The 26,555-nt window shown below is 51.8% G+C and overlaps 10 protein-coding genes across 10 annotated transcripts; 5 read left to right on the forward strand and 5 right to left on the reverse strand.

Annotated features, from left to right (window-relative positions):
- Positions 1 to 693: 693 nt before the first annotated feature.
- On the reverse strand, positions 694 to 2,208 carry AtWU_03904 (MFS transporter; the record flags this gene model as incomplete). The annotated part of the gene is made up of 4 exons (XM_035499015.1): positions 694 to 986; positions 1,040 to 1,660; positions 1,709 to 2,038; positions 2,088 to 2,208. The coding sequence occupies 4 exons, from the start codon at positions 2,206 to 2,208 to the stop codon at positions 694 to 696; spliced, it is 1,365 nt and encodes a 454-aa protein (XP_035354908.1).
- Positions 2,209 to 2,585: 377 nt separating this feature from the next.
- Positions 2,586 to 4,183, forward strand: AtWU_03905 (putative aspartic-type endopeptidase opsB; the record flags this gene model as incomplete). The annotated part of the gene is made up of 3 exons (XM_035499016.1): positions 2,586 to 3,358; positions 3,408 to 3,770; positions 3,868 to 4,183. The coding sequence occupies 3 exons, from the start codon at positions 2,586 to 2,588 to the stop codon at positions 4,181 to 4,183; spliced, it is 1,452 nt and encodes a 483-aa protein (XP_035354909.1).
- A 606-nt stretch (positions 4,184 to 4,789) lies between these two features.
- Positions 4,790 to 6,370, forward strand: AtWU_03906 (pepsin-like aspartic protease; the record flags this gene model as incomplete). The annotated part of the gene is made up of 3 exons (XM_035499017.1): positions 4,790 to 4,957; positions 5,008 to 5,326; positions 5,379 to 6,370. The coding sequence occupies 3 exons, from the start codon at positions 4,790 to 4,792 to the stop codon at positions 6,368 to 6,370; spliced, it is 1,479 nt and encodes a 492-aa protein (XP_035354910.1).
- A 95-nt stretch (positions 6,371 to 6,465) lies between these two features.
- On the reverse strand, positions 6,466 to 8,286 carry AtWU_03907 (uncharacterized protein; the record flags this gene model as incomplete). The annotated part of the gene is made up of 3 exons (XM_035499018.1): positions 6,466 to 7,544; positions 7,599 to 8,128; positions 8,174 to 8,286. 3 exons carry the CDS (start codon positions 8,284 to 8,286, stop codon positions 6,466 to 6,468), a joined length of 1,722 nt encoding a protein of 573 aa, XP_035354911.1.
- A 398-nt stretch (positions 8,287 to 8,684) lies between these two features.
- AtWU_03908 (alpha-L-fucosidase) lies at positions 8,685 to 11,162 on the forward strand (the record flags this gene model as incomplete). Its single annotated transcript, XM_035499019.1, has 3 exons — positions 8,685 to 8,750; positions 8,794 to 9,821; positions 9,887 to 11,162. The coding sequence occupies 3 exons, from the start codon at positions 8,685 to 8,687 to the stop codon at positions 11,160 to 11,162; spliced, it is 2,370 nt and encodes a 789-aa protein (XP_035354912.1).
- A 143-nt stretch (positions 11,163 to 11,305) lies between these two features.
- AtWU_03909 (Zn(II)2Cys6 transcription factor) lies at positions 11,306 to 13,163 on the reverse strand (the record flags this gene model as incomplete). Its single annotated transcript, XM_035499020.1, has 6 exons — positions 11,306 to 11,818; positions 11,883 to 11,963; positions 12,013 to 12,228; positions 12,281 to 12,843; positions 12,913 to 13,047; positions 13,103 to 13,163. The coding sequence occupies 6 exons, from the start codon at positions 13,161 to 13,163 to the stop codon at positions 11,306 to 11,308; spliced, it is 1,569 nt and encodes a 522-aa protein (XP_035354913.1).
- A 432-nt stretch (positions 13,164 to 13,595) lies between these two features.
- On the reverse strand, positions 13,596 to 15,625 carry AtWU_03910 (MFS general substrate transporter; the record flags this gene model as incomplete). The annotated part of the gene is made up of 10 exons (XM_035499021.1): positions 13,596 to 13,846; positions 13,922 to 14,005; positions 14,052 to 14,082; positions 14,136 to 14,386; positions 14,433 to 14,666; positions 14,714 to 14,911; positions 15,000 to 15,153; positions 15,207 to 15,262; positions 15,309 to 15,384; positions 15,437 to 15,625. 10 exons carry the CDS (start codon positions 15,623 to 15,625, stop codon positions 13,596 to 13,598), a joined length of 1,524 nt encoding a protein of 507 aa, XP_035354914.1.
- An 862-nt stretch (positions 15,626 to 16,487) lies between these two features.
- On the forward strand, positions 16,488 to 20,806 carry AtWU_03911 (5-oxoprolinase; the record flags this gene model as incomplete). Its single annotated transcript, XM_035499022.1, has 8 exons — positions 16,488 to 16,524; positions 16,587 to 16,697; positions 16,750 to 17,514; positions 17,565 to 18,113; positions 18,163 to 18,282; positions 18,335 to 18,768; positions 18,823 to 19,183; positions 19,233 to 20,806. 8 exons carry the CDS (start codon positions 16,488 to 16,490, stop codon positions 20,804 to 20,806), a joined length of 3,951 nt encoding a protein of 1,316 aa, XP_035354915.1.
- Positions 20,807 to 21,261: 455 nt separating this feature from the next.
- AtWU_03912 (putative integral membrane protein) lies at positions 21,262 to 21,988 on the forward strand (the record flags this gene model as incomplete). The annotated part of the gene is made up of 3 exons (XM_035499023.1): positions 21,262 to 21,509; positions 21,581 to 21,862; positions 21,946 to 21,988. The coding sequence occupies 3 exons, from the start codon at positions 21,262 to 21,264 to the stop codon at positions 21,986 to 21,988; spliced, it is 573 nt and encodes a 190-aa protein (XP_035354916.1).
- Positions 21,989 to 23,281: 1,293 nt separating this feature from the next.
- On the reverse strand, positions 23,282 to 25,040 carry AtWU_03913 (cytochrome P450; the record flags this gene model as incomplete). The annotated part of the gene is made up of 4 exons (XM_035499024.1): positions 23,282 to 23,706; positions 23,775 to 24,114; positions 24,167 to 24,708; positions 24,782 to 25,040. The coding sequence occupies 4 exons, from the start codon at positions 25,038 to 25,040 to the stop codon at positions 23,282 to 23,284; spliced, it is 1,566 nt and encodes a 521-aa protein (XP_035354917.1).
- Positions 25,041 to 26,555: the final 1,515 nt, after the last annotated feature.

Here is a 26,555-nt window from a genome sequence, read left to right on the forward strand (position 1 = left end):
TACACAAAATGCAGTGAGTAGTAGGCCGAATATGTTTGTTTATGGTGCAGGCATTGTGCCGAAATGAGATGCAGTAGCCGGGGTACGATGAGCACGGACGGCCAATATTGCAGATCATGTCCTCGGCAATTGGGCCGTTCTGGCACTGCTGTCATTCTGCAAATTGGGTCCTTACTATAGTAAAAACCTTTTTGCCTGTCCTCGTTTCGTTGTGTGGGCGGCATCAGTGACGCCCATTTATGTGTACAATATTAGCAGAAGTTGTGCTTGATAGCTTGTAAATCTCAGCATTGTACTGTTTGTCCCTCTCCATTATAGAAAGTCTGTTTGTGGCCAAACCTACGACCCGTCTTAAAGCCGAGCTATGCGGGGTCTCGCAAGGATATGCTGCTTTCGTGGATTATGACCGAAAGAGTTCGGGATAGACATCATAACTGCAATGTATAATATAGAGCGATCGGCTTGAGCAGTGTTTTGTTGCCACTCGACTGACAAATTATACATGACTGATATTGTAAACTTATATTATCTGTGAGTAAGTATAATCTAATACCATGACACTAAGTGATGAGTCTCTAGCTGTGGTATATTGATAGCGTTGCGTTTATTCAGTCGCTCGTCGGACGTCACATCATCACCGACGCGGGGATGTGGGGATATTGTTATCCTCGCCAGTGACAGAGTATGAACGAACTAGTCCGAACTGGCGGGTGCGAATTTTGACCTTTCGCGCAGGGCGCGTCCGTATTTCATGAAAAGGAAGGGTATCGGCATTGCGAGGCAAGCGATGCCTCCCATTAAACTAGCAGCAGGTCCCACGCCCAGATTGTGGAACATTGGTTTCGCCGCCAATGGCAGCCCCGCGGCCAACAAAGATCTCAGCATGGTGTTTGCTGAAATTGCACTCGCTGAATACGGCCCGTACGTGTCGATCAAATAGTTAATACATTGCTGGAAGATGATGTTGTGGCCGGCGCCAACGAATACTGGATAGATGTCAGCAGACTGTCAGACATAGTGGGAGAATCTTATTGCATACCTCCTCCGACTGTGGGCAGTACCCACGAAAACTTTGGTGTTGCGGTCCATCCAAGCCAGAATAGTCCCGTTGGCAGAAAGATCACCCCGAGTACCAGCGGAGGAAGTCGTGCTTCAGGAACGGCCTTTCCACCGTTTTCCATGACCGCTTTGGCATACCGTGTTCGATATGCAAAGGTGATTCCGACAGCACAAGCTGTGCCGACAAGGATCCCGAGGAATGGCAAGGAAGCAATTACTGGACTGTATCCACGTTCCTCTTCAAAAACAATGGGGTATACCTGGAGACATAGATAGATCAAACTATACGAGAAAGACGCGTATGCTGCGACGCAGGCCATGATGCTCTCGGTTGTCAACATGCTGGGGAAAGTCAGAAATAGTTCACGACAAGAGCGACGCGCGAGGACACACCATAACGGACGAAGGAAATGTTTCGTAACTGCGTTTTCGAGGTTGATGCTCTCATGCTCGTGAGGATGCCAGTATCTGTTATCTCCCGTCATCTTGCGCAATTTCTGGGCCTTGTCTTTCAACAAGACAGGAGAATAAGTTTCTGACAGGGTCAAGGTAGCAAGGATAAATAAGGCAAAGCAGCAAATGGCTTCGATATACATGGTCCCTGAATTCATCAGCTTGTACAATTGAGGTTACTTGTGCCAATTCTTACAACGCCACCCAAGCTTCGAATTTGAAACCACTGCAGAGCCAATGAGAGGTCCAACAGATGGCCCTCCTGTGATGCACAGCATCATGAATGCCACTGCTATTCCTCGCTCTTTCGGTGCGTAGATGTCGCTTAACGCTGCATTGGCATTGCTAATTGGTGCAGAGCCAAAGATCCCACCAATGAACCTGGTGATGAAGATGCTGGCGGCGTTCTGGCTTACTGCCGTTCCGATACTGAACAAGCCTAAGCAAAGAAGAGCTGGAAGCATCCCCCATTTGCGGCCATAAACCTCGCTTATTGGGCCCCATAACGTCGGACCGACCGCCCAGCCTGCAAGAGTGAGCGATTGAAACTGAATTTGAGTGGCGTATAGGCAAACCAAGGATATACATCGAAGTCGCGAGCACCGCAACCTCGGAGCTAATGTTGGTATACTCCGCTACATCTGATTGTCCCGGGGACAAGATAGATGAGCCCAATGCCGCAACAAAGGTGAGCATGCTCAGCTGGCAGATCAGCCAATGACAGCGCTGTTTTGGGGATAATCAGATGGCCAGAACGGGATTAGTGGCGGCCGCTGGTCCCATCAGGCAGCTGGTTCATCACGTGACGTGTTCCTGGCAGGGCAAGTTGACGATCCATCTATAAGACACCGTCATCTTCCACACCACGATCGGCCACAATGGCCTAGCGGCGGCCGACAGTCCCAGTGAGTCAATTGATTGGATCCCTTGCTAACATTTGGTCTCTTGTGTCCCCTTCAACACCTTATGTCCGATACTAACAGTTGAATGATAGGCCGACCGGCACCAATAGATACACGCTCCCTTGTTGCGACTGGCCGACAGAAAAACCTCAAGTGAGGATAACAGGAAGGATGAAGGTACCGGTGATAGAGCGGGCGTCGCATGTGTGCTTGACCTGTAAATCAAGGAAGAAGGGATGCGACAAGAAACTTCCAACCTGCGGTTACTGCGCCAAACGGAACCTGCCATGTCGATACCAAGGATCTCCCGTCGCTGAAGAACCCGTTGCGGATGCGATTACTCAGATAGAAACAAATGCGATATTGTTACAGATGGTTTCCCTGTTTGGCCCACCGTCGGAAAACATGTCAACGGCACCCAGAAGGACATGGTACCATGTATGCCGCATCATTCAATTGGCAGACCTCTCACTGCAGGAGATCAGTCGCCGGTATTTCAGCAACTTTCACAACTGGCTTCCCGTAGTATCACACGAAGTGTTTCAAGAAAGCTTGGCTCGGTACAATAGCCCGTCTCGCTCAGCACCGGTGGACTTTTCTGTTCTTGTGCTGGGTATGTGCCTGGTGACGCTGCAGCCGTCGAAACTCAATACACACATAACACCACATAGCGTATATGCCACTATGAAGATGCTATTCGCGGAAGCCCAAGCCATAATGTGTGTCTCGACATATCTTATCCAGGCTGGACTGCTTATCGCTGCGTACGAGTATGCCAACGGACGGCCTGAGGCAGCGCACATTACGATGGGGAGTTTAGCCAGAAGTGCCTTTGCGATTGGGCTAGTAGATTCCAGCTCCTGGCAGACCAATGAAGCTAGTATTGACTCATCTGAAAGACTGGAGCGTCTGAATTTGTGGTGGGGTGTAATCATTCTCGAGAGGTAGGTCGACTACAAGTAGGTCTAGGAAACACAGGCTCACCCGGCCTAGGCTTATATTATGCGAAATCAAAGACAAGACGCAACGACCTACGACAGATTGTACGTCTTTTGAGCTCCCTCTACCAAGTGACCTCCAGCCTGTCCAGACCAATTTTCGTGCAAGCGGAAGCTGCCCACATGAGTGTCTGCCTTCGAACCAGGAGAGGAAACGCTCCGTTTTTGGCCATCAGGCACGAGCTGTGCTCCTTCTCGACCGGGTGTTGGCTGTACGAAGGCACCCCCAAACCGATAGTGGTCGGTTGGTAGAGATTCATCAACTCGACGAGCAGCTGCAAGGCTTTCTTTCAGAACGAATGAATACAGGTACCGCAGAAATCGGCCATGATTGCAATCCTATAGCATCTGCAGTGAGGTATGCCAGCCGTAATACCCATGCCTTGTGACCTGAAGCCCATGAGTACTAGTCTAAGGAACCACGCCACTCGGCTGCAGCTAACTGAATCGGCTAGAGCTCTCTGCTTATTACATCAGGAAGTCCTAAGCTACCCTCCCAACACCGTCGACTTGCAAGGGCTGCAACACTCACAGGCGGCCCTAGAGATGGTTTCTAATGTAGTGGTGGATGTCGCGCGCCACCACAAGGCGCAAATTGCCTGCCAAAATTCCCACGCCGATTTACTGCCCCTGAGTTGCTCGTACACCCTGCACATGGCAATGAGACATATTCAGGATTGCACGAAGCTAGTCTGCTCACACAGGCGCTCTAGCGACCTGAATTGTCTAGCGCAGCTGGATCAAGAATTTTCCGACAGATGGAAAGCCTGATCCCCGCTTCCTGCAGGCAGCATGAGCGATTTTCGTGATAGGAAAGCGGCTACGGAGTTGGCCCACCGCTAAGCGAATGGCCGCAAAACCCGTCCGCAACAGCCCAATGAAGGTGCATCGCCGTTATGTCTTAAATTGCGATGGAGACGGATTAGATTGCTCAAATCAGAATGGAGGCCCGACGGCCATCAACCGCCGAACATCCGGCTGCTCGACCGAATTCGGAGAATTGGTCGGAGCTAGGCGGAACTAGCCGTCCAAGCTCACGATAGCTCGCTTGTATTGTGTAGAAGTCAGACCCTTTGGATCCAGCGTTCGTTGTGAAAGGCTCCACGCTGCCTTTGCTTTGACCAAATTTGGGGCTGAGTCACTTCGTTGATGATGACTGGCTATACCAGTGCAAAGTGTGAGCACCATGCTCACACTATTGCCTTAGCCTCGCCGTTGAAGCTGACATGAGAACAGGCAGAAAAGAATTGCGGCCTTGCCTCTTGGGGGCCGTTTAATCTCCCTGGACTGCGGCAAATCCGGCTTGGACTTGTGCTTCTTTGCAAGTTACGTTATAACGTGTCTGTGAACAGGAAAGCAGACGCTCGGCCAGTCAAGATGAGAGGTGCGGTACTAATTCCTCTTGCGGCGGGCATTCCGTTTGCCCATGGCCTGTCTCTCCATAAACGCGATGAGCCTGCCGTCGTTCGAATGCCCATTGAGCGCAGGAGCGACCAGTCCTTGCAGAAAAGAGATTCTACGGTCGCCGTGACTTTGCAGAACTGGGTATGTTAGCCATAAGGCCGTGAAGGAGAAATCATGCTGACAATCGCTAGGATGCGACTTACTACGCAGTGAACCTGACGTTAGGAACACCTGCGCAAAAGGTGTCATTGGCTCTGGACACTGGCAGTAGCGACCTCTGGGTGAACACCGGCAACTCGACCTACTGCTCCATCGACAATCTATGCACCCCTTATGGCTTGTACAATGCCAGCGAATCGTCCACCGTGAAAACCGTCGGCACACACCTCAACGATACATATGCGGACGGCACAAATCTCTACGGACCTTATGTGACTGATAAGCTAACGATCGGCAACACGACAATCGATGACATGCAGTTTGGGATCGCCGAATCTACGACTAGTAAACGTGGGTGAGCCGTTTTCTCCATGATGATCGTCGCTGACTCGGTGTACTATAGGCGGGATCGCCGGTGTCGGTTACAAAATTTCGACCTACCAGGCCGAGCACGACGACAAGGTCTATGCCAACCTCCCTCAGGCCCTCGTCGACAGCGGTGCCATCAAGTCTGCTGCGTACAGCATCTGGCTCGATAGTTTGGAGGCGTCGACCGGTTCGCTCCTTTTTGGAGGTGTCAATACAGCGAAATACAAGGGCGATCTCCAGACCCTTCCGATTATTCCTGTCTATGGCAAATACTACTCCCTCGCCATCGCCCTTACGGAGCTCAGCGTTGCGACCGACTCCAAATCCAGTAGCTTTACCGACAGTCTTCCCCTCTCCGTGTCCCTCGATACTGGCACCACCTTGACGGCGCTGCCCAGCGATCTCGTCAACAAGGTCTATGATGCGCTCAACGCAACCTACGACAAGACATACGATATGGCCTACATCGATTGCGACGCCCGAGAGTCCGACTACAACGTGACCTATAGTTTCTCCGGTGCAACGGTCACCGTCAGTATGAGCGAGCTGATTATCCCCGCAACAGAGCCGGGGTGGCCCGACAACACCTGTGTGTTGGGCCTCGTGCCGAGCCAGCCCGGTGTGAACCTGCTCGGTGATACATTCCTGCGTAGCGCATACGTTGTATACGATCTCGAGAACAACGAGATCTCCCTCGCCAACACGAACTTCAACCCGGGTGATGATGATATCCTTGAGATCGGAACGGGAACGTCGGCTGTGCCGGGAGCGACACCGGTTCCCTCTGCCGTCTCTTCCGCTACTGGAAATGGATTGGTCTCGACTGGCACTGCAGTGCCCACACTGTCGGGTGTCACCATCACTGCTACGGCCACAGCAACCGGGGCGACGGGTACTGCTTCGAGCGGCGGCTCATCGGCCGAAGCTACGAGCACTTCCTCGGAGGGTGCTGCAGCGCAGGCTACAAGCAATCCGATGAAGCTGCTTTCAGGACTTGCGGGCGTGGGATTGCTTCTTGCATTGTAGCCCCATGTTACCGACTTATATAGATATCACGGAGAAAGTAATGTAGTAATGTGATATATGATAATCATATTTACAATATCAATCTTTAATAGTATCTACCCCAAATCCACCACCAAAATACCCACCTCCAACCCTCCGAACCCCTCGCTAACCAACTCCCCATCCTTGACATCCCATCCCTCCCCACCCCAAAGCACCTTCTCCACCCCAGCCACCTTCACACCCTCCAAACCCACCCTGACCTCCCCAGTGCCCCAATAATTCAAATTCACCACACTCATCAACGCCCTCCCCTCCTCTTCCACCACCCACCACGCAACATCCACCCTCCCTGTCCCCTTGACCACCCCCACCCTTTTAACCCCCTCCTCCAAAAACCCCACAAACACCTCCCCAGTAACCACAGGCGCCAATTCCCGCGTAACCCTCTCAATCCCATCACTACTCGGATAATCCCACATAACAATGCCCATCGCTCCATGATTGACACTCAACATAACCATAACCACCTCCTCCGCCGCAGTAGGATACCTCGTCCAAAACGTCTCCTCCCCAAACGCCTGCGGCGCGCCCCAATGCACCTTCTCCCAACCCACCACCGCATCAAACTCATAGAACTGATCCAACCTATCACTTATATCCTCGAACTCACCCCTGCAATCATCACACCCACAACACCCATACGTAGCATTGCACGGCGTGTCATACACAGTCGACCAGGAAGTATTCGTCGCGACGGGGTATACATCCGACAGGATAATATCCGCCCCGGAGGCATACTCCTCATAATAGAAGTCCTTACAGTTCAGAGCTAGAGAAACAGGATGGTACGGGTCCATGGAGCGGATGAGGTCGTACGCCAGACGAGTCGAGTTCAAGGGGTTGCCTTTTCCGTCTGGTTCGTCGGCTGTGTAGTATAGGAGGAGGGAGGGGTGGGTATGGATGTGTGTGACTTGGTCGGTGAGTTTGGTCAGGTTGGTAGGGTCGAAGAGGACGTCGTATTGGAGGTGGAGGTTTTGCTTGTCGGAGGTGGTGAGGTAGGGATCGAAGGTGGACCAGGGGAAGGGCGTGTCGCTGAGGGTACCTGTGGGGACGATGTGGATTACGTTGTAGCCTTGGGAGGTGAAGGATTCTAGGGTGCTGGTGTTGGTGTCCCAGTAGAGCGACCATTGGGCTTGTTTGGGGTTAGATTGGGTGTGTGGAGAGGTGTAGGGGATGGGGGAGGTACCGTAGTAGGTGTAGGGGAAGATTGGGGTCCAGGTTACGGATTGGTCCTGGATGTAGGAGAGCATGCCCGTGCGATGGTCGATGCGGGTGGCGCTGCCGCCGTCGGTGCGTTGGAGGAGGTAGAAGAGTTCGGAGGTGGTGGTGAAGGTGGTGTTGGTAATGCTACTGATGAGGGTGGCGGTGGTGGTGATGGTGTAAGGGGTTAGTTTTGGGGCGAGGCCGTCAAAGGAGAGGGGAATTTCGGCTTTGGAGGTGTTAAGTGGGAGGGTATAGTTGGTGATAGAGGCAATTGGGGTCTCGTTGCTGAGGATGTGGATGTCTAGATGGAGGTGCTGGTCTGTGTAGTTTGTGTTGGGCTTCGCAGGTAGAGGATCACCAACAAGGTGAGAGACGGTCGTGTCGACGAGAAGACTGCCTGATGCATCTGTCTCGAGGTAGATGCTCATTCGTGGCCGGACTTTAAGGTCGAGCAGGGGAGTGGAGGAGTACGAGGGGTGCTCGAACCACCCACCAGGGTTGAATGAAGTATTGCTATCACAGTTAGTCGTGTTATATTGAATGTTAGCTATGACATACCTCGCTCGATAGGCCTTGCCACACCAGATGTCCACGCCTGGGGGGTTGTTAAAGGCATGAGTCAATGGCAGACTGGCCAGCCCAGCTGCCACAGAAAACAAGGTTGTCCACATTGTGTCGGTGCATCATGCAGGAACATCCTGGGAGTCGTTGCTTCTTATCAATTGGCATACTGCAGACCTCCACTCGGACATCAGCCGATGTAACAGTGGCGCTGCCATGGTTTAGTGCCCGGCTGGGCCGACTAGGATATTATGAGCCTGATTAGCACTTATCTCCGCGTATCTTTGCCGCAATTGATATCTCCCCGCACGCCGGCCGTTTAATCTACATGATCGGCGTGTTCCAATGATAGTCGGCCACTTGCTGAATTTACTCCAACGTGCAGGCAGGATGTCACTGTGCCATTTCCCAGTGGGGAGATATGAAGTTGGCATGACTACTTCTGCACCGCTTCCCCGCTTCATCGGCAGAGTGTAGACTTTACGCCGTGCAAGGGAGTGTTTGCATCATGAAGCTCATCAACCAGATAGCCCTCGCATGTCAGTTAGCTGTCACTGCAGAGGCAGTAACGCAGGTTAGTGCTTCTCATTTCCATTGAACTCAGACTGACGGTACAGTCAAAATTCGTCTCTCTCGATTCATACTTCAACAACAAGGCATTCGGCATATATCCCGGTCAGACGTCGTTTGATGCATTGAATCAGTCCTATCCAAATCCTAGCATTATTGGCATCAATGGAACCTACACATCCACGCACACAGGTGTGGTCTACGATTTCCCGGGCTATCGCGGGCCCGTCCTCCCTGACAATGTCGTCTGTGAAGGCCAGACAATTATCGTGCCTCGCGAACAGTATTTCTCCGCGTCCATGCTGGTGACGTCCGACGTCCAATTGTCCACCGTCTCCGGGAATGTGACATACACCTATTCAGACAACTCGACACTTGTATCAGAACTGCGCAGTCTACCTTGGTGGGCATTCCTGACAATTAACCGTGGCGAAATCATCTTCCCCTACCGGTATACTCACAACGACACCAACTTCAACACCTCCCACATCTTCGAATACACTGCAGCGCTGAACCCCAACAAGACTCTACATTCAATCACCCTCCCAGTCACTACCAACACGACCACAGGCAGACTGCACATCTTCTCCATATCCCTATGGGAATCCACAGCCGCATCAGCGCAAGTGCAATTCGTGCGCCCGACCCAAAAGTGGACAGAAAGCGGCAACCAGATAGTTGAAGTGACCATCAACAACCCAGGCACCAGCTGTATCGCAGGGCCAGGAGTAAACGTATCATTATCCATGCCTGGAATCCAAACACTGGAGCCCGGAAACATCAAGCGACTCTGCCCCGGCGACCAAAAACGCGTCAACATCGGCATCAACGGTGCAGCCAACGGAACAGCAACCGTCGTACTGAACTACACCCACTCCATCCAGAATCAAACCTACCCCCACACCCTCTCCCTCGGCCTAACAGAATGGACCTCCGAGCTATCCAGCCTCTCGCAACACGAAAGCCCCGAATGGTTCGACGACGCTAAATTCGGCATCATGATCCATTGGGGCCCCTACTCCGTCCCCGGCTGGGGCAACTCGACACCCTATGAAAGCTACGCCGAGTGGTTCTGGTACTATCCTCCCCACCCTGTCTCAACCTCCTCCCCAGAACGCATCTGACTTAGCCAACTATCAGGTGGTACACCACGCACCGCGCCGCCGACAAATCCGACACCTACGACTACCGGCTCCGCACCTTCGGCCCTGACTGGAACTACGACGACTCGTTCCCCTCCTTCACAGCCTCCAACTTCTCCCCCAAAGCCTGGGTGGACCTAATCGCGGCCTCCGGCGCCAAATACTTCGTACTAACAACCAAACACCACGACGGCTTCGCCCTCTTCGACACCCAAAACACCACGAACCGCTCCTCCCTCCACTACGGCCCCCGCCGAGACCTGGTCTCGGAACTCTTCACCGCATCGTCCATCCACCACCCATCCCTTAAACGCGGCACCTACTTCTCCCTCCCGGAATGGTTCAACCCAGACTTCGGGCCCTACGGATTCGCCGAACTACCCGGCAACACCTCAACAAGCTGGCCGGGCATCATCGCGCGAAACCCCTACACGGGGCTCAACGAGCCCTACACGGGCCGCATCCCCGTCAGCGACTTCATCACCGACGTAATGGTGCCCCAAATGACCATCCTCGCACACAACTACAGCACCGACATAATGTGGTGTGACTGCGGAGCCGCGAACGGGACGGCGTCGTTCGCCAGCGAATGGTTCAATTCCGCGCGTGCAGAGGACCGGCAAGTGACGATTAATTCGCGGTGCGGGGTTGCGGAGGTCTCGGACTTTGATACCCCCGAATATGCGACGTTTAGTTCGGCGCAGTTGCGCAAGTGGGAGAGTAATATGGGGATGGATCCGTATAGTTATGGGTTTAATCGGGCGACCGGGTGGCAGGGGTATATGAATGCGAGTACGGTGGTGAGGGATTTGGTGGATATAGTGAGTAAGAATGGGAATTTTTTGTTGGATGTTGGGCCGCGTGCGGATGGGAGTATTGTTGAGAGGGAGGAGAGGGAGTTGAGGAGGGCTGGGGAGTGGATAAGGGGGCATGGGGAGGCGGTGTTTGGGACGAGGGTTTGGTGGGTGAGGAGTGAGGGGGTGGGTGTGAGAGTTGGGAGTGGTGATGGGGGGCAGGTGGAGTTGAGGTTTACGCAGACTAATGAGGCGTTTTATTTGTTGTTTCTTGGGGAGCCTGGGAAGGAGGTTTTTGTGGATGCGCCGGTGCCATTATTGGAGGGGGATAGGGTTGTGGTGGTGCGTGGTGATGGGGATGGGGAGTGGGAGGTTGAGTGGGAGGGGAGTGCGGCGGAGGGGTTCATGTTTACGGTGCCCGAGGGGGCGTGGGATGGGGAGGAGTTCTGCTGGGTGTTGAAAGTTGTCTATGTTGCTTAGGTAGGATTCTGTAGGTGAGGGAAGTGTGGTGATGGAATGAGGCTACGGTAAGAAATTGGAATGTAAGCATGGATGAAAGCATAAAACCAGATACCTTGAACGCCCCTAAACCCTCGGTGTATCAATCTCGACGCTATAATCGCTCAAGCTAAACTGATGTATCCAAACTTGCTAGCCCTCATCTTCGCAGTTGTACGCATATCAACAACCCTGAAAGCATGCTTGACGGCCATTCTAGCCCGTCGGACACTGCCCAGATTCCGAGTGCGTTGCATCCGCTCTAGTCGATCCAGAACGAAACGGCGATGGTCTTCATCTTCCAGCGATGCGTGTCCCAGGATGTATAATGGCCATAGAAGCGTTGCCCTGTCAGGGAGGTGGGTCATGACGTTGATCAAGGCGTTTATGAACGTGTTCTTGTCTGCTTTCGTTTCGGTCATGACGTCTGTGTAATACGTAGTGCCATCTATTCGGTTGAACAGGTAAATTATAGCGGCTAGCCGCTTGGTCTCGGCTATTCGAGCAAGATCATCTCGATCGCTCGAGTGCTGTGGGAGGAACTGCTGGATATTCGTCAGGGCAGTGGCGATGCGGGCTGCTTCTGAAAGGTGGATGTCCACGGATTCATCGTCTGATGAGGTAGTCGATGAGGGTGTCTGTTTCATTTACACAATGACAGGTTAGATCTGATTATGTAGAGATAAAACGTAGATGCCTTACCGTGCAAGTGTCAACAGGCAGTTCAGATATCTCATTGATTAATAGCATTAGTCGCCGTGAACAGCCCATAATCGTGTCAATCTACCGATCTAGTCAGTAGATGAAGGCAAGAGGACAAAGCGCCACTAACCTCGTCAAGGTTGTCGTTATCCGCCCAACTAAACATACCATTTCCGTGACAGACTTGCGGCGTTGCTGTACGACTCATGATCGCATGAGCCACGAAATACATGTTAAAAAATCGACGCAATGAGTAGTTCGCGGTGGGTGTACAAGGAAACCGATAAAGGAGATCAAGGCCTCCCTGGAGATGCGTTACCCAGGATGGGGCGCATTCATCGGAAATCTGCAGTAGTGTCAGTATCTCGAAGGTAAAGAAGACTCGGCATGCAACGCACATCGTGAAAGCATAACATCAGAACCGTGGCTATTGCACCATCACTTATACTTCCCAGCTCGATTTCCTGCTGCAGCCCCTTTAACGCTCTTTCTTTGTAGATCAGCGCTTCTTTGGAGAAGCGAGTGTCCCCAAGCAGGCGAAGCTGGTTTCCCGCCGCCGATATCAGAGCATCGCGGAGAGTCTTATGAGAGAGCGCCAGGGGTGTGATAAGTGTGATATAGGGATTCTCGATCGGGCTGAGCGAGCAATTTGGCCCAATACCGTGGATGAAATAGTCGATGAGATAGCTCTCGAGGTGCGAATATGTAGCGAGTGGGTGGCCCAGGCCTTTATCCAGTGGTATAGTATCTGGAAACTGTACAAACACAGATAACAGGTCTGGTTCAATGCCATCTGTGTCCATCTCATCACCATCGCTACTGCTCTCCATGAAGTCGCTGCTGGTGGAGTTGAGAAATATCCACCGTCCCGTGTACGCGTTCAAGGGAACGCCATAGAACACGTCGTTGTACTTGAGTACCGCACGATCTCTAGCACTGTCCGGTTGTTTCGACCGGGTGCCTATACCGGGAATGTAGCTTGTTAGTCATGAGGAAGAGACCGCTAGCGCCTCGGACAAGCTAAACGCACCTTTCCGACCAAAACTAATTCCTCGCTGAACCGCATCCTCCTGAAATAAGAGCTGTAATCCACGTTCGCAGTGCAGACCCAGTCGTTCACATCGGCGACATATCGGCAGCTCTTCGGTACAGCGAACATGCTTGGCTTCATCAAATATGTCAGGGCAGCCCTATTCAGTATGTGTTGATTCCAGCCGTACCTTTACATTGTAAACACCCAGACCTACGGCGAATTTCACCCTGAGCACGCTTAGTAGGCATCCTGGATGATATTGGGTGTGGGGATTGAGAGTGAGACGGGATTTAAGCCATGAGTCGTGTGGCCTTGGCGGGTTTGCCCCCAGTGTCTCAGGAGGGAAATCGGCGAAAAGGGGATTTGGTGCTGGAGAAGCGGGGAAATGACTGGCGCTTATATTATCACACCAATTTAGTCCGATTCCCTACAGGATTGACGCGCCCACACAACATCCCTGCCATCAGCTATCTATAGGCGGGTGATAGCGTGACCGGGATCTAGGTTAAATGGAGGACAGCCAACAAATTCATGTGGGAAATGTCCCATGGTATGTGCATTCGGTATCAACAAAACAGTAGTCCCAAATTAACACCCCAAAAATAAAATATCCTATGCCATTTAGATCATGATAAATGAGAAACTCCCGACCGTGCTGACACGCAATGAAAGACAGATCTTCATGTGGTATATCTAAAGTTCTTTTGCTCAAAGTCAGTGTGATCGGCAAAGGCCTCGGCCAGATTGTCATCGTCCGCCGCTCCAGTCTCGGGATCGACGCCAAGAAGTCGACCGTTAAGTTTCACAACCAGAATCCAATACACTGCCATCAATACAACGCAGATACAGTAACAGACCAACATCGCAGTGAAACCGCCCGTATAGGCAGGCGCCTGGTTAGCACGGAAGGTCTGAGGGCCGATAAGGTTTCCTTAGAACTGAATTAGTGGGACCAAAGCATAGCAAGGGCGACAGGTTATTTTGGAACTCTAGGAATGTGACTCACCTACGGCATATCCAATATACAATATTGAATATTGTACCGTCTTTTTTGTGTGTCCTGCAGTATTGGCTTGCGCCATCGAAATACCTGTATTATTAGCTATGCCAATACCAAAAGGCTTGGGATTACCTACCCACGACATAGGGGCCAAAGTATGTGTACAACTATAGAAAGGTCGTAAGCATACGGTGATAAGTCAAGCTTCCGTCGGTCTTACTAGATAGATTCCGACCATCTGGCCGCCGATGTTGGTTCGAGGAAGGGAATACACCAATGCCGAGCCAATGATGGGCAAACAGCATGCGATCATGGTGACAAGGCATCGACGACCCGTCCAGCGTGCGGCCAGCCAAGAGAACCCGAACGCAGCTAGAGTTGACATGATTCCAGTAGGCATGTTGAGGAGGGAGGTGTCGACTGCGGAAAATCCCAGATTGTCGATGATAATACCGCTGAACGTGGTGAGACCTAAACCGTCAGTGATGATCAGAGGCTGGTGGAGGGCAAACCTTACCTCCGTTTGGAATGTTTATGGCAATGTTGAAGAAAAAGAGAATCCAAGTCTTGGGATCCATGCCTGCTTCGAGGGCCTGGTTCCATTTCCATTCCTTGTTAATGATTCCAGTCCGGTTTTCAGCGAGACGTTGAACGGCATAATACTTCTCCTGGTCTGTCAGGAAGAAAGCATTCATTGGGGAGTCCGGCAGGAAGATAATTGCAATGATAGACCACAATGCGGATATGGATCCTGGCGACCTTAGCATATGCTAACACCCAGTAACATGAGCGACTTACCAACGATCAGGTAGAGATACTGCCAGATGGCCAGAGGTGCAGAGTCGGGAACATGTCCTACCAGCCAAGACAGGAAACCGTTTATCACAGAACTGAAAGCAGCGAATACGATCGCATTCCGTGGGGGCTGCTCTGATTTCTTGTAAAAGCCCGCAACAATTAAGCTGATTGATGGGACGATGATAGCTTCTAGGCAACCTGTTCAGAACACATCAGAATCAAAGTTCTGGCGGCGACCGAGCCAAGTGATCGCCAGTCTGCAACTAGTACTGAGACGGAGGTATACCCATAAAGAACCGTATGGCCATCAACCCGCTCCAATTCTTGCATGCAGGGATCAGAAGCGCCATGCACGACCAACCGAGAGAGCACGAGGAGAGATATTTAGCCGAGGGCAGTCGCTGCACCAAAAAGGAAGAGGGCCACATGCCGACGATGGACTAGGTATTCACGGTTAATTTCTGGCAAATGAGGGGAAATAAGGAGCCCATACTCCAATAGATAAGATAGATCCAGCCCAGGAATAGTCTTGACCAACTAGGTGAAGATCTGGCATGTCGTCAGATCCGTTTATAACAGAGGTGGCCACCATTACCTTCTTCCAATCCGTAGATTGCAGCCGTACTGAGAGCCACCTTATCAACTGCACCCAGGGTGGCCGTCAACAGTAGCTGGGCGGGAGGTTAGCACGGTGGCAAGCTGATCCTCATTTACACAACCTACCATAGGAACCAGAATCCAGTCAATCTTGCGCAGCAGCTTTTTCTCAACCTCTGGTGTCATGGGTGGATAGCTTGAGGTTTGAGCAAGGTAGTTGGCAGCTCCATCCATCTCCTTGCTGATAGTACCCATCTTCGCAAGTTCATCTGGAGTCGACGGCCTCCGCGCCGCTGCCTCCTCCGGTTGTGTCATGGTGATAGCGTCGCACGAGCAAAATGAGGGCTAGTGTGATGGACAGCGCAATATCCTGCCGCAAGATGTGCAGAATTTGACAGGGGGGTGTGTTAATATATACTAGTAGCTGTAGCGGCATACTAGTACTACAACTAACAGTGCTAGTACTGGTAGCATGACAGCTCGGGGGGCGATCGAAGAACATCATGAAGTGCGCAATGTACTTAGTGTGTCGAAGTATAGCTGGACGCGACGCGGTAGGTGGAGGCGAGCGAATGATAGATTGGAGATTGCTGCCGAACGGACCGACTGCAGAACCTGCTGCAGCCATACCTTGCAAAACTAGAGATAAGCTCCCAAGTAGCGCAGATCAAACGACGGGGAAGGATACATCCGGTGAGGAGACGCACGACGACCGGTGGTCTATGGCATACTAGGATGAAAGAAAAAGGTGGTCGATACGACGGGTGGAGGAGGGAGGTGGCGCCCTCGACGAATGATGGAAGGAGACGAAGAGCGAAGTGTGCCTTAGCGCCGCTGTCTGGGGCCCTACCCCTCTCCCTAATCCTAATTGGGGGCCGACAGCTGGGATGCACGGGAGCTGCCATCGGGAATCTCTCCCTCCGAGATCGCGTATCGACTTGCCTTCCCAATCCTCCCCACAACGCGCCGGTCGCGCAATGACCACGAGAATGGATTGTTGGGGTGAGGTTCCCGCAACACCGTCGTATCCATATACCACTTTACAGAAACTGCACGCCCTGTCGTTATCACAATGGTCAAGCGCTCGTCGTTCATTGGGGTTATAAAAGGCCATGGCTTACGGCGCCGGGGAGAGGGGGTGGATGGTTGGTGAATCACATCAACACCTCGTTTCATAATGCAGCCAGCTATGGGCAAGATCAAGATCGCAATCGGTTATTCTCCCTGAATTCCCTGATACATGCAAGTTGCTGATGATGAGCTTCGTCGCTCCTAGACCGTGGTGGTACCTTCACGGACGTCTGGGCCAATCTGCCCGGCCAGCCAGACATAGTGCACAAACTACTTTCCGTTGATCCAGCCAATTACGAAGATGCACCCACTGAAGGTAATTCCCTCTTCCCTAGATGATGTTGTGGCATGGAAGCTCATGGCTCCAGGCATAAGACGTGTGCTCTCCCACTACTATGGCCACGAGATTCCTCGCGGCAGCCCTCTCCCCAAGACAGACCTCGAGTTTATCCGTATGGGGACAACAGTGGCGACCAACGCGTTACTTGAGCGAAAAGGCACCCGGCACGCATTCCTAGTAACAAAGGGATTTCGTGACTTGTTGAACATTGGCTACCAGTCGCGTCCTCGGCTCTTTGAGCTCAACATCGTCAAACCAGCTGTCTTGTATGACGAGGTCCATGAGATAGATGCGAGAGTGACCATTGAGGGATTCGACGAAGATGTAGATGGACTTTTCAAATCCACCGAAGAAATTCCCGGTGTCCTGGTTCGTGGCACAAGTGGTGACATGGTTCGCATCCTGAAGCCAATCGACGAGGAACAAGTCCGGAAAGTACTCCAAAAGCTCCGTGGTAAGGGGGTGGACACACTGGCTGTGTGCTTGACTCACTCCCACATATTTCCGGAACATGAGATACGCGTTTATCAGCTGGCCATGGAAGAGGGATTTAAACACGTATCCTTGTCCTCTGCCGTCGCCGCTAACATGATCAAGATGGTACCGCGTGGCAGCTCGGCGTCGGCGGATGCATATCTGACTCCCGAGATAAAGCGCTACCTCACAGGATTTACCAAGGGCTTTGAAGGTGGAAACTTGGACGGTGTAAGGTGCGAATTCATGCAGTCCGATGGAGGCCTCGTTAGCCACAACCACTTCAGTGGTCTCAGAGGCATTCTGAGTGGGCCTGCAGGTGAGGGCTACTTTCCATCCGATTGACTATCGTCGATGCTGATTTGCTAGGGGGTGTGGTTGGGTATGCACAAACCACATACGACGAAGCATCCAAAATTCCGGTAGTGGGCTTCGATATGGGCGGCACGTCCACCGATGTGTCACGTTACGGAGGATGCCATGAGCATATATTTGAAAGTACTACTGCCGGAGTGACAATTCAGAGCCCACAGTTGGACATCAACACAGTTGCCGCGGGCGGTGGTTCGATTTTGACCTGGAAGAATGGCCTTTTTGCGGTAGGCCCAGAGAGTGCTTCCTCACATCCTGGACCGGCATGCTACCGAAAAGGCGGGCCTCTCACAGTGACTGATGCAAACCTCTTCCTCGGACGGTTGCTTCCCGATTACTTCCCCAGGATCTTTGGCGAAAACGAAAATCAGCCTCTGGATTCAAGAAGAGTGAAGGACTTGTTTGAAGACTTGACAGCCACTATTAACTCCGATACAGGAAACTCAATGAGTCCGGAAGAGGTAGCTTGCGGGTTTCTTGATGTTGCCAATGAAGCTATGTGTCGACCAATCCGAGCTTTGACGGAGGGCAAGGGATATGACATTAGTAAGTCTATTCTGATTATCTTTCCGTGCCAGGCTAAGGGTGTACCCAGCAAACCATAACCTAAGTGTTTTCGGTGGTGCTGGCGGGCAACATGCTTGTGACGTCGCTCGCAAACTAGGCATATCTACGGTCATTATTCACAAGTACTCGAGTATTCTTTCCGCATATGGTATGTAGGGGCACCCCACATATGGATCAACGAACTAAATAGAATGAATCAGGAATGGCGCTCGCGGACTTGGTGCAGGAGGCCCAAGAGCCGGTAAATGAAATCTATGGGGATGAATCACGCGGCAGACTCTTTAACCGGCTATCACTGCTCCAAAATAAGGTGCGCCGACAGCTAAACGACCAGGGTACAACAGATGGCGACATATCGTACCAGAAGTATCTCAATATGAGATATCAAGGAACGGAGACGGCCATCATGGTCCTGGAGCCAGCAGATGGCGATTTTAAGGAGGAGTTCAAGAGGATGCATCTGCGGGAGTTCGCCTTCTTGTTTCCCGACGAAAGGACTATCATCGTGGACGACGTACGTGTCCGAGGTGTTGGGTCTTGCGGCGGCTTGGAGAGGGCTGATGGGCAAAGACTCGGTCAAGAATTGCAAACTGCGTCTTTCAGTGTCCTATCGCTGGATACTGCTGAACAAACGGTATGGCTTCTAGCTGTCACTGCTCGATCGTTATAGAACACTAATCAGCCACAGACAAGGGTCTATTTCCCAGGATACGGGTCATGCCCTGCGCCTGTGTTTCTCCTGAATAAATTGCCCCCGCTTACACTTATTGCGGGACCGGCCGTTATCATCGACCAGACGCAAACTTTGGTGGTTTCTCCCGGGTCAGAAGCTAGGATCTTGAGCAACCACGTGGTTATCGAGATCAAAGACGCATCATCTGCCCGGATCATACGGGATTCAACATCTGTGGATAGCATTCAACTCTCGGTTTTTGCTCATCGCTTCATGAGTATCGCCGAACAGATGGGTCGTGCTCTACAAAAGACAGCCGTGTCATTGAACATTAAGGAGCGCTTGGATTTTTCATGTGCATTGTTCGGGCCGGACGGTATGTTCCCACACTATGAATTCCAGAGAATGGAACTAACTGTGCGCAGGTGGACTGGTCGCGAACGCACCTCATGTTCCAGTGCATCTTGGCTCCATGAGCTACGCAGTCAAGTACCAGCACGATCTTCACAAGGGAAAACTTATACCTGGTGACGTTCTGGTGGCCAACCACCCTGAAGCAGGCGGTACACACTTGCCAGATATCACTGTGATAACTCCAGTTTTTGAGAAGACTGGAAAGGAGGTCGCGTTCTACGTTGCCTCTCGCGGCCACCACACCGATATCGGAGGTTTGGGAGGTACATCCATGCCGCCGAATTCCACTGAGCTATGGCAGGAGGGTGCTGCGATCAGATCATTCAAGCTTATTCATAAAGAAAACTTTGACGAGCGTGGTATCATCGAGATTCTTCTTCGTCCTGGCGATTACCCGGGATGTACAGGGAGCCGACATGTGTCGGACAATATTTCCGACCTGAAGGCGCAGGTAGCGGCAAATCACAAGGGCATGACGTTGGTGCAAGGCTTGATCGAGGAGTACACTCTGCCCGTAGTGCAGCTGTACATGAAGGCTATCCAGCTAAACGCTGAACGGGCCGTCCGGCATCACCTTCGAGAAACTCTAGCCCGGATGGGATCTCGCCTGGTCGCGGAAGACCGAATGGACAATGGCTCATTGATCAAGCTCACTATTGATCTTTTCCGTGATGGTTCCGCTGTGTTTGACTTCACCGGAACTGGCTGCGAGCTGCTCAGCAATATAAATGCGCCTCCAGCCATCACCCACTCGGCAATTATATACACCTTACGTCTCCTGATTGGCGACGATATTCCCTTGAACCAAGGTTGTCTTGCACCGATCAACGTTATCCTGCCCAAGGGCACCTTCCTGAACCCATCTGCAGGTCCTGCTGTCTGTGCTGGGAACACCCAGACATCCCAGCGAATCGTGGATGTTATCCTCAAAGCATTCCGAGCTGCTGCTGCCTCGCACGGCTGCATGAACTGTATTGGGTTCTTCGGTGAGGGTGGAAAAGACGCCGAGGGCAACAAACTCAGTGGATATGCTTACGCGTTTGGCGAGACTATTTGCGGTGGCTCAGGAGCAACATCTTCTCGGTCGGGGGCATCTGCTGTGCATACACATATGACCAACACCAGGATCACCGATCCGGAGAGTTTGGAGAAGCGCTACCCGGTTATTTTGAGGGAATTCGCCATCCGTCCGGGCACGGGAGGGAAGGGGATGTACAAGGGCGGTGATGGTGTGGTGCGAGACATCGAGTGCCGTGCTCCTCTGAGTTTCAGTGTCATCACGGAGCGCCGTAGCGTTGCGCCTTATGGAATGAGCGGAGGTGATCCCGGACGGTGTGGAGCGAACTATTGGGTTCGGAAAGAGAAGATAGGAGAAAAGGAGGTATTCCGATGGGTGAATATGGGAGCGAAGAACATGGTAAAAATGGCGGCAGGCGATCGCTGTGTCATCCACACCCCTGGAGGAGGGGGTTGGGGGTCGCCTGAGTTGAGTGGAGATTACGGTGCCATCGGAGTCGTTACCCAGTATCCTCGGGCGGCGGGAAGCGTTGCGGCCCGTATGACGGCGCAGGAGAGTTCTTCATGATATGCAGGTTATTGCACCGGCACATGTCCAGGTTTCACATCTTGGGAGGCTATTTGTTGTTTTTCCGGAGGCTATCTGATGTTTTTTTGGGCGGCTATTTGATGTTTTTTCGGGCGGCGATTTGATATTTTGTTCGAAGGCTATCTGATATTTTGTTCGGGCTACGAGCGCGCAGGCGACGACCAACCCAGCCTACGCACTTCCTTACTAGTTATATAGACTGAGTTGATCAATTGCGAGCAATGGTTTAAAGCAACTGGACGTGCCAAACTTTATATCGAATTGACTTTGAACAACTCCCTGACACCTTGATGACGTCACATCCAACCCTACTATCGTCTCCAGTATATTCTCCATCGCAATTCCACACAACCACACTAACCCCCTCGTCCAAATCACCTATACACATTCCCAAATTCCACATTATCACCCAGTACACAAAATCACCCCCCAAAATGCCCCCCACCACCGCCCCTCACCCCGACCAACGCGGCATCGAACCGCACCCCGACCTCCCCCACAACACGGCCCACGAAGTCGACTACACCCCCCACCCAGAGAACTCCATGCCCCTGCCCCCATCCCGCCAATCCATCCAAGACCATATCATAGCCCTATACTGCGGCAGTGCGTCCGCCGAAGACATGAGCGTCTACGCAGAGCAAGCCGTCTACGACGATCCATTCAGTTACTGTGATACGCGGTAGTAGCCCACCCCCCCATCATCCATCCCCATAAAACCTTATACTGACAACTGGGGGATCTGGTACACAGCTACAAAATCGCCGGCCAATGGTACGGCATCCCGAAGCTCTTCAGCAAGAGCGAGAATCTAGGGACGGAGGTGGTGTCGAATACGGACGATGAGATGGTCTGGAAGCAGAGGCAGAGATATACATTTCGGGGGATTGGAGCGTCCCGGACGGAGGATAGTTTGGTGAGTTTGAGGTTACAGGGTGGGGAGGATGGGGAGAGGGTCGTTTATCATAAGGATATGTGGAGTGAGAAGGATTATGATCATCAGGGGTTTGGGGCGTTGATGAAAAAGGTTAATGGGTATGTTCTGCGGATTGTTTCTTTTGCTGGTGCTTTGGGGGTTGGGGTGGAGAGGAATTGGGCTAATGGTTTGGCTTGCTTAGGGATAAGTTGACGGGGATTACGAGGCCGCCGGAGGAGCTTTAGGGGGGGTTTTCTTGATAGTGGGATGGGATGGTGCTGGTGTTGGGGTCTGGAGTATGGGTTGGGAGGTCTGTGTTTTGATATTCGAGGTGTTGGGCCATGGCATTGAGGTATACTTGTGCTTTTGGGTTGGTGACATGGTATTCGGTAAGTGGGTATTCTGAAAGAATGTATAGTAGAGGAGTATAATGTTTACTGTTACATCTTTCAAAGATAGTACAATCCTCCTAGATACTGTAGCCATAAAATTCACGGGTTGGTTGGATTCAATGAGCCCAATTAATCAAACATATGTGGATATATAATCGGTATCATACGCTCAAAAATTAACATAAACATTGCATGGAACACATCATACACCCTTGCAAGTTATGCATGGTTACATTATGATGTGCAAAGTGCTTTTCTCAGACTCCACATAAGCTATACTGTCGAGGAATCATGTTGGTCACCGCACTCAGACGCCGGGCCACCGGAAGCGATGCATGTAGTATGTCACCATTATACTATTTTTTTGAAGAAACCAGCGCACCTATCACCACAACCAAAGTACTTGGCATGCATCCCTACAGACTCATACCCCCCTCACCCATAACAGCACACATATCCCTCCCAACAACTTCTATCTCCCGCAAAGATACACCCGAGTATTCCCGTAAACATATTAATAACCCACCTGTACAGCACGAAATCAGACAAAGAAAGCCCAGAACGAACTTGATCAAAGGCTGGGCGGACGTAAGGTTCGGCGCTATATCCCGCCTTCGAAAAAGCAAACAAGGATATATATTGACTGTGGCGTTCCGCAGTATGCAGGATGGGCCATCATGATGTAATCTAATCGGTGTGGTGGGTTAAGTTGCGTTCGCCTGTTCTCGGGGATATACGTGTACTTTGATTTATGATGTAGGAAAGATGGGCAGGGTATGTACGAAGATGTGGCTGTTCACTTTAGTGGGTTGTAATTGTGTACGGTTGGTGTTGAAGTGTTGATGAATTTCGGGATCTATAGATTAGAGTATGGAATAGGGATAGAGGCTAAGTACACGGTCGCATGACATGTTTCTTCGCCCTATATTGGTATAGTCTCATGCTGTATGTCTAGTGATGTGTGCGCGCTAGACATATTCGGATCTCTTCGTCCTGCATGCGACTTGTACAATGGACTACTATAGTAGTCCGAAGAAATAGAATAGTTGTAGTAGGAACAAATTGCGCGAAACATGCACTTATGATGGTATATTGCAAAATATTTATACCTCTGCCATCACTGCATCACTATTTCTATACATCTCCCTACAACACCTTCACTCTCACCCCCTGAGTCCCCGGCTTCGGATGCGGAAGAAACATGTCCCGATAGACATCCACCGATTCACGCCCCGTCTCGAACAGCTCAAACTCAAAGTTCCGATACACATTCGCCAGCGAAATGTACATTTCCGCGTAGGCGAGGTTGATACCAAGGCACGAGCGGGTCCCACGACCGAACGAGACGAGATATCGTGTGAGTTTCCGCCCGTCTGGCGCGACGGGGTCGTCGAGCCAGCGCTCGGGTTTAAAGGTGAACGAGTCGGGGAAGATCGCTTCGTCGTGCGAGACTGAGTAGTTGTCCATGCTGATGATGGTGCCTGCCGGGATGGTCCAGGTCTTGTAGATGAGGGGGAACTTGTCGCTGACGCGGGGTGAGCGTTGCACGATGCCATAGGACATGCGGATGCCTGTTTGTAGGTGTTGTGGTTAGTTGTGGTACTAGTATGCAGCAAGTCGGAAGGGAGAAAATGCGCACATTCTTGGATACATCCCGTCAGGTAGGGGAGCTTTTCTAGCTCACTCAGGGGAGGGAAGTTGGTCGGATCGGGGATCGCTGTTATCAACTCTTCGCGCAGACGCTTGTATATGGACGGTGTGCTGAGAATGTGGTAGCTGGCGACGGCCAGAGCATATCGCGTGGTTTCGAAGCCAGCTCCGATAACGGTAAAGGCTTCCTCGCGGAGTCGTCGCAGGGTCAGCTCTTCAGGTGGCAAGCCGCCTTCAAGCAGAGCGTTGAAGACGGTTTTGCGTTGAGATTCTTTCATCGTCCCGTATTCTTTGCTTCGGAGGATATCCGTGATCTGGGATGCCATTTCCTGTGACAGTTAGTAGTGAACCTGGGCCTTGGTGATATGTATATGGACTTACTCTATTGTAATGGTTGATGGACTTCAAGCCAGGATTCATTGTCTCCACAAACTTCTGAGGAAGTGCATTCATAATAACTCCCACCCAAGGAAACTGGACCAGAACGTGCACCATGTCGAGTAGATCAAACATAGCTTGAATAAAGACGGATCGAAAGTCCGGTGCATTTATGAAGCCATAACCGTCGTTGAAGCAGTAATGGACAATGATATCAGACGCAATACAACCCCACATCCAGTCAAGACGCAGAACCTTCCCAGTGCCTTGGTATTCGCGGCGAAGCCGGTCGCAGAGCTTGTACAGCTTATCCTGCATCATGGGGGTAGCATTGGTAATGGCCCGCTTGGAGAAGAACGGGTTGAGCGCAGCACGTCTGGGCTTATGAGCTTCATGCTTTGGGGTCGAGAAGGTACCCTTGGCATTGTCGAAGCGATACTGGAGATGTTCTGGCTTATTCCATGGGAGGGAATTGGAGAACATCTCCTCGAAGAACGGCGAGTCCCTGATGTGAATCTCATTCCGGCTGATGCGAATGATGGGTCCTACAGAACGTAGTGACCATGTCAGCTTGCTAAGTTTGCTTGCTATGGCATTGCCCATGATCTCGTGACTCACCGTACTTGTCGTGCAGTTTGTGGTACTGGAACAAGAACTGCCCCCCAGGCGACTTGAAAACCTCAAAGTAGGTTTCATACCAGTATGTCAAAGCAGCCAGCTTGGGACCAGGAAACTTGGCCAAAGGATGTAAAGTGAGTCGATAAATTCCCAATCCGACGGAGTAGACAATCAAGGTGGCCGTCAAGACAGCACACAAGGCAATAGGGGAGTCAGCGACCGATAAAAGGCCGGCCACCAGGCCTTGGATCAAGCCCATGATGCCAAAGGAGATACATGAGGAAGGAGGAGATCCCCAAACGGTAGGGATCCTGGCGGGACGTGCAGATATATCTAGATAGGCGTTTGTGGGTAGCAGGGGGACCGACAGACAGACAGAGAGACAGCCAACATAGTTGTCCCGAGGGCTTGGGTCCGCGCCAGAAATCCCGGTCACGGATTCTGCAGTGGAGTTTGACAGGCCCCCTTTAGTGGACCGGGCCCGTGCGAACTATGCCCTCTAGTTGGAGCGTCAATTGGTAACCATCCAGGGCTGGACGGACGGCAGCGGCAATGATTCGAGCACATTTGAAGAATGGACCCCGCTGATAGACAGTCGCTGCCTTTTCTGCAACGCGAGGAGCAAGAATCCAAAGTTGTTGGTTGGCCAGGCTGAAGGGGACGATGGGGCGGATCGGCCGCCCGGCTGCTGTAAGCCCTTGGGTCAAGTACTTTGTGCATGATTCACGCATCGCCATGACAAATCTACGTTGAGTCTACTCAATAACGAGGATGAACCTTAAAACTCAAGGTTGAGGCCACTGTGGGCAAGGCATCCAAATGTACTCCAAGGCACCATGACGGGAATCCGGTTTTGAGCCAACTTTGGGCCTTTCCCGCGACGGTGCGGGCCCGGGAATTTTGCCCTCCACTGACCCTGGGCTGTCATACAGCAGACAGTGGTACCTCTCGCCTATAGACTCTCGCTAGAGCCTTTGAAAGGATATTAGAGTTTTGCTGCTTTGACGTGCGGCCGTCCAAGCTGAAAGTTACTTCATACTTGGGCGGACCCAATTACTATTCCCTATCCAGACTAAGATAGCCGGGGTGTTCGCAATTCCGAAGTCAGTCTGTGTCTCTCTCACACCCTCAGACTCAGCCGGGGATCCACCATTCTGCAGCGATACGAAGTGGATCCCCTCCCAACATCTCACCAACAGGGGCTGTCCATTCTGCTGGTTTTCTCTAATTCTCTCCCCTAAATGGCTTCTTCCCTCCATCACAGTGGAGACGCCTGCGACTTGGGGTTCCTACTCTTTTAGGGTAAGTCCCGGGGTTTCCGTCCCGCGTTGACTGTTTACTGATTTTGTATGTTGCACTTCACGGTGATGCGAATGATGTGCCAACCTCCTACCTGCATAGGGGATGTACTACCCACATCCGACGCACTTCTGCACGGCCCAAAAGAATCATCATGCACTCCCTAATTCGTCATCCCCATCCCCCCCCCAGGACAACACCGCCAGCCTGGGAGAGGCCGGGCTTAGACCCCGACCAGTCACACTCGATAATAAGCTTCACCGGCATAATAGCTAGTCAGTGGGGAGAATCTGTTCTCCCATTCCGAGGCTGAGACCGGAGACCTTCAGGCTCGTCTTAATCAAAGAAAGTCCGATGGGTCCATTCCCCACCCTTCGTCGGGATTGACCTTCTGCTGCATTCCTCAAAATCCCGTCAATGGACAGAGTGGTGCCATTAAGTCTGACCGCCAACGTCCACCCATAATGTTGGCGGA

The sequence above is a fragment of the Aspergillus tubingensis genome (genome assembly GCF_013340325.1).
Source record: "Aspergillus tubingensis WU-2223L DNA, scaffold_6, whole genome shotgun sequence".
Taxonomy (NCBI): Eukaryota; Fungi; Ascomycota; class Eurotiomycetes; order Eurotiales; family Aspergillaceae; genus Aspergillus; species Aspergillus tubingensis.